General features: G+C 36.9%; 3 protein-coding genes across 3 annotated transcripts, besides 1 other annotated feature; all 3 read left to right on the top strand.

Annotated features, from left to right (window-relative positions):
• The first annotated feature begins 71 nt into the window (after positions 1–71).
• Gasu_64040 (regulator of chromosome condensation) lies at positions 72–1,581 on the top strand. The gene is made up of 6 exons (XM_005702405.1): positions 72–106; positions 193–259; positions 330–427; positions 486–594; positions 658–833; positions 882–1,581. The coding sequence occupies exons 1-6, from the start codon at positions 83–85 to the stop codon at positions 1,557–1,559; spliced, it is 1,152 nt and encodes a 383-aa protein (XP_005702462.1). The 5' UTR covers positions 72–82; the 3' UTR covers positions 1,560–1,581.
• Positions 1,582–1,591: 10 nt separating this feature from the next.
• Gasu_64030 (uncharacterized protein) lies at positions 1,592–2,636 on the top strand. Its single transcript, XM_005702404.1, has 3 exons — positions 1,592–1,939; positions 2,000–2,281; positions 2,364–2,636. Exons 1-3 carry the CDS (start codon positions 1,595–1,597, stop codon positions 2,511–2,513), a joined length of 777 nt encoding a protein of 258 aa, XP_005702461.1. The 5' UTR covers positions 1,592–1,594; the 3' UTR covers positions 2,514–2,636.
• Positions 2,637–2,651: 15 nt separating this feature from the next.
• On the top strand, positions 2,652–4,115 carry Gasu_64020 (methyltransferase GidB (glucose inhibited division protein B)). Its single transcript, XM_005702403.1, has one exon. The coding sequence runs from the start codon at positions 2,668–2,670 to the stop codon at positions 3,514–3,516; it is 849 nt and encodes a 282-aa protein (XP_005702460.1). The 5' UTR covers positions 2,652–2,667; the 3' UTR covers positions 3,517–4,115.
• An 813-nt stretch (positions 4,116–4,928) lies between these two features.
• Positions 4,929–4,940: a sequence feature (Short protein (Gasu_64010, EME25939.1) was converted to a misc_feature.).
• Position 4,941: the final 1 nt, after the last annotated feature.

The raw sequence follows: 4,941 nt of genomic DNA, 5'->3' as shown, positions 1-4,941 counted from the left end.
GGGAAGAAGAATATTCTATTCATAAGGTTTATATATCATAATCGTTACTCTTACAAGTCAAAAGGAAGAAGAAGTATTGTATATGCTTGGGGTAACTCGGACGGTGGTTGGACTGGTCATTTGCCTAGTGAAGTAGCTGGCAAAGCAAGTTGAGACTTTTGTTTTCGTATTCTATAGACAAACAGGACTTAGGAATATGAAGACCACGTTTCAGGTGCTACTTCTGTATATCGACCCAAAATAGTCGCATCCTTACAAAGTAATTGCTGTTTTGTATTTATATATATGTGATATCTTTTCTCATGGGATACACTCTCGTTGATATCTAGATAAAAGTATTCGAGATGTCGCTTGTGGTCAAGGATTCACTTTATTTGTTACTCAACAAGGCCAAGTGTATTCTTCTGGTGTAGGTAGATATGGTCAGGTGAGTAAAAGAATGGGTTTTCAATTATTTTTTCGTTCACCTAGTTATCCTACTCTAGTTGGGTTTAGGTTCGTTGAAAGAAGTAGAAGGAATCACTTTGATTGATTCCATACCTGAAAAAGTAATAACTTGTGCTGCGGGAGATAGACATTCCTTGTTTGTCACAGGTAAGCAACTCTATGAGTACACTGTTTTCATTATCCAACTATGTCTTCTCATATATGACTTAGAACAAGGCCATCTTTATTCATGTGGTTATGGAAAGCGTGGAGAATTAGGATTAGGAACCATTAGTCGACGTATGGAAACTCCTCAACTAGTAGAATCTTTGGCTAGAGAAGAGGAAAAAATCATCAAAGTTGCAGCGGGACATGGATTTTCTATAGCTTTGTCGGAATCTGGCAAGGTATTTATAAATGATTAAATACATTGATGAATAATGAGAGCTATTTAGGTCTACAGTTTTGGTTCAGCAAACGATGGACATTTAGGACATGGAGAAGTACCTGGTGGAATTTTCTTATGGGAACCATTTCATTCTCATAGAAATATGGAAACGAGTCCTCGTTTGATAAGAGCGTTAGAAAAGGAACAAATGGAATATATTTCATGTGGTTCAGGACATGCGTTTGCTATCAATAAGGAAGGTGTAGCTTTTGGTTGGGGTTGTGGTCGATATCACTGTTTTGCAACTGATAATGAAGTCAATTGGGAACAACCTCAAGCCTTGTTTCATCTTCCTGGTCCTTGGAAACAAATAGTTTCTGGAGGAGCTCATACTTTAGGACTTACAAAAGGAGGTCAAGTTTGGGCTTGGGGTGTTAACCATTTTGGATGTTTAGGTGTCGGAGAACAACGTACTTCTCCTGGAGAACCTCGAATAGTAGAGAAACTATTACAACAGGCAAAAGAACCTATACAATGGATTGCAGCTGGATGGTTCTTTTCTATGGCTGTAGATAGTGAAGGATATGTGTACAGTTGGGGACGTGGACATGCCGGAGCACTTGGAACAGGAGAAGAAGAAGATAAATGGGAACCAGTTGCTATTCAAAATGAACAAGGAGAACCTCTTCAAGTGGATCGAATCTATGCTGGATTTAATTATGCCATCGCAGTCAAAGATGAATAGAAAGAAAAATGCATTCTTCTTTTGGCGCCATGGAAATGAAAACTTGTGTTGGTTTTTTGTATTGCACAAATAAACTTGGTACTAACTATGTTAAGCATACTTCACAATATCAACTTGGAAAAGATACTCAAATAGGGTCATTGGGAAGAACTACTAAACATAACTACCGTCGATCAACAAGACAAGTTCTCCGTGCTGTTGCTTCCAAGGAGAGTTCTACCCATGTGAGAAAACAACTGGCTGATAGTTTAAACGAAGAAGCACTCAAATTAGTGGGGTTCCTTCACGGGCATCGTACCCTATTCGTTGCTGGAAAAGGATTCGATACCGCTGCTGCAACGCTCTTTAGAAAACTTGATACTGCAAGTGCCTGTCCAACGGTAGGGAAAAATAAGTCTATTACATATAATCGACTTTGTGTTCTTAACGATGTTCTTCAGTTGCAAGAGTTGAACGTCAATCGTTCATCGTTACCGGGTATAGAAGCCGTGATTCCCATCGTTACGAACAAACAACACATCATCGATGTACTTTCACAGAACGCACACATAGAAAATGGTCAAATACCGCGCGAAGAAGAAGAAGAAGAAGATACCGTAGTAGAGACCGTATTATTTTCCCTATTTCAAAAGTTCTTTCGCATGCTAGTGTATGCTATCGCAACTTTTTCAATCGATTATGTGGATGAAAACAGTTTCATTTTGTTGGAAAACTTGTTCAGGGTAAGTTGGAAAAGTAATGGATCTAGTGGAAAAACTGGTTGAATGCATATACATTCGTTTTATTTATTTTGGGTATCTATAGGAAATGAAAGTGGAAAAGAGTGTGATCACGCAGCGTTTTAATATATTGAAAGAGCAAATACAACAATTAGTTCCTCATTATTTATGGAAAGAATGTTCCACGGTCATCAGTGTTTTAGAGACTCGGTTGCAACGAATGAACATTGCTTGAAAAATCTATGGATCACGACGTTGTTGGGTGTCTTTCCAAGGGAATCAGTTTTGGGTATTATATCCAATAAAGCATTACGCACAAGTGAACCTCAATAAATCCATACGTTTTTGATGGGATTGAGATGAGCTGTTTAGCTCCGTAATACTTGACCATGTTGTGTTTTACTACTCTTCCTGTTTGCTTGTGGAAGAGGCTACCTCGTTTACGTTGTAAAAAAGTTGCGTTGTTTCACTTGATACACGCAAGCAACAATGGTTCCCGCAAGGATAATACTCAACGGCTATGGAACGAATGCGCGAGTAATCTGAGTTTGACTTTATCACAAGTAGAAAAGCTTGAACACTTTGCACGACTATTAATGGAACATAATCAAAACGTTAACCTTACAGCTATTAGAGATTGGGATCAAGTTATTGTGAAGCACTGTATAGATTCTCTTACTCTGGTACCTCTGATCAAAAAACTTTCTTCGAATTTCCCTACAAGATTGGTTGATGTGGGTAGTGGTGGTGGAATACCGGGAATTCCTTTGGCTATAGCAGTGCCAGACTGTAACATCACTTTGATAGATAAAACAAGAAAGAAAGTGGAAATTCAACAAAGAATAATCGAGCAACTGCAACTTCACTCGGTTCGCTGTCTGTGGACTCGTGTCGAAGTAGCCGGTCAGCAAGAGGAAATGAGAGAGTCATTCGACTTTGTAACTGCGAGAGCTGTAGCTTCTTTGGATATTCTTGTCGAATGGACAATTCCTTTTCTGAAAGAAGGAGGATATTTGCTAGCTCAGAAGTCAGTCGACGCGCAATTTAGTGAGATAAAGAGAGCTTGTAATGCAATAGATGATGTAGGAGCAACCTTTCATGATATACATTATGTTGAAAAAGAGCCTTCTCCAGTTGATCACAGACGAAAGGCGATAATCGTTTTGAGAAAAGATACAAACACTCCGAAATTGTATCCAAGACCTCCAGGTGTAGCACAAAAGAGGAAATTAGGATAAAATATGGTGTTGAAATCGACAGTTTTGAGACGTGTTTTTCGGGCCTCCAGTATAGGAACGTTTGTTTTGTCCACGAAATTGTAGTAGTTGACTCCATTTTTGGGTGTGCCAAACTAGATTACTTGTAAGTAATACGTTACTAGATCATAGAAATTCATTAAGTTTACACTATTGTATGACATGCTCCGATACCTCCACTCGTAAACGGTCGGGCGTCTGAACAGCCTGCCAATCTATTTGCGTATCTTTCAGCTAGCAATCGATGACTTATAAAATCTGTTTTCCTGGTCGTAAAACCGTTAAAATTTGTGCCTACAAACTGTCTCCATCTCTGTACCAAAAGACATAACCGTTTTCATCTTTTAGTACCGAATAATTTCCAGAGAACCAAGCAGAAAGCACGAAATGGTTAATACTCAAGATATAGAAGACGCATATTATCTAAAAAAAAGAACAATTAAAGATTTGACAATTAATTTGATCTGTTAGTATTGAGGTTAAATCAATCTGAAAAAAAATAAATAGTGCCATGATTTATTATAGTCCATTTTCTTATGTTGAATCATTTTAAATTTACGATTAAATAGTATAGATTTTAAAACCACTGTCTCTTTAAAATTAGTTTAATATACTTTTTATTGTGAACTGTATATTTGGCCAAATTATGCAAGTTTCATTTCACAAAATTATTTTTAAATGAAATAAAAATAATATTTCGACTCGACAGTTTCAGACCTTGCTTTGACAATAAATTTTTATTAATTTTTTTGTTTTTTCCTGATAAGTTATTTTTTGCATAGCTCTTAATTTTACTTTTTGACATAGGTGTGAAGAGATTCTTGCTTTCTGATGGAACCAAAATTACAGCATCTTTCTTGGAATATATCCCAATTAATTTTTAAACAGCTCCGTAAGTCAAATAAAACACTCATTGAATAATTTTTTTAACTTTATATGTGAAGAATGAAAACTTCTCCTTCCTTTTTGAAACAAGGAATTTGTTTTATTTCATAATCTCTAGGTAGTCAAAGAGAGAAATTTGCCTTGTTTTGTTTGCCAATGCATAGTACCATCTTTGTCCTTCATTTATAGGATAATATAGTGACTGCTGCATAGAATTTTTTTGTTTAAAAAGTCATTAAACAATTGTTGTTTTATGCTTCAAACCATCAAGCTAACGAACTCTGCATTCGTCAGTTCTACCATGCGGTCTTCCACGTAATAAACTGGACAGCTTCCTCGTTTTCAACAGACGGATCGCAGGAAACTCGTTGAATACCTCTAACTGTTCATTTTTGCCAAGGTCTTCTATGGATTCATTATTTTCAATCGCTGAGTTGCAAATTGGGTTCTATTATCTAGTCTCATTACAAATTTGTTGGGCTGTTGACTGATTTCTGTTCCGAGCCAACATGTTACGCATAG

The sequence above is a fragment of the Galdieria sulphuraria genome, assembly GCF_000341285.1.
Source record: "Galdieria sulphuraria unplaced genomic scaffold scaf_223, whole genome shotgun sequence".
NCBI lineage: Eukaryota > Rhodophyta > Bangiophyceae > Galdieriales > Galdieriaceae > Galdieria > Galdieria sulphuraria.
The sequence above is the reverse complement of the archived record's forward strand: the minus strand, read 5'-3'. Positions and strand labels throughout refer to the sequence as shown.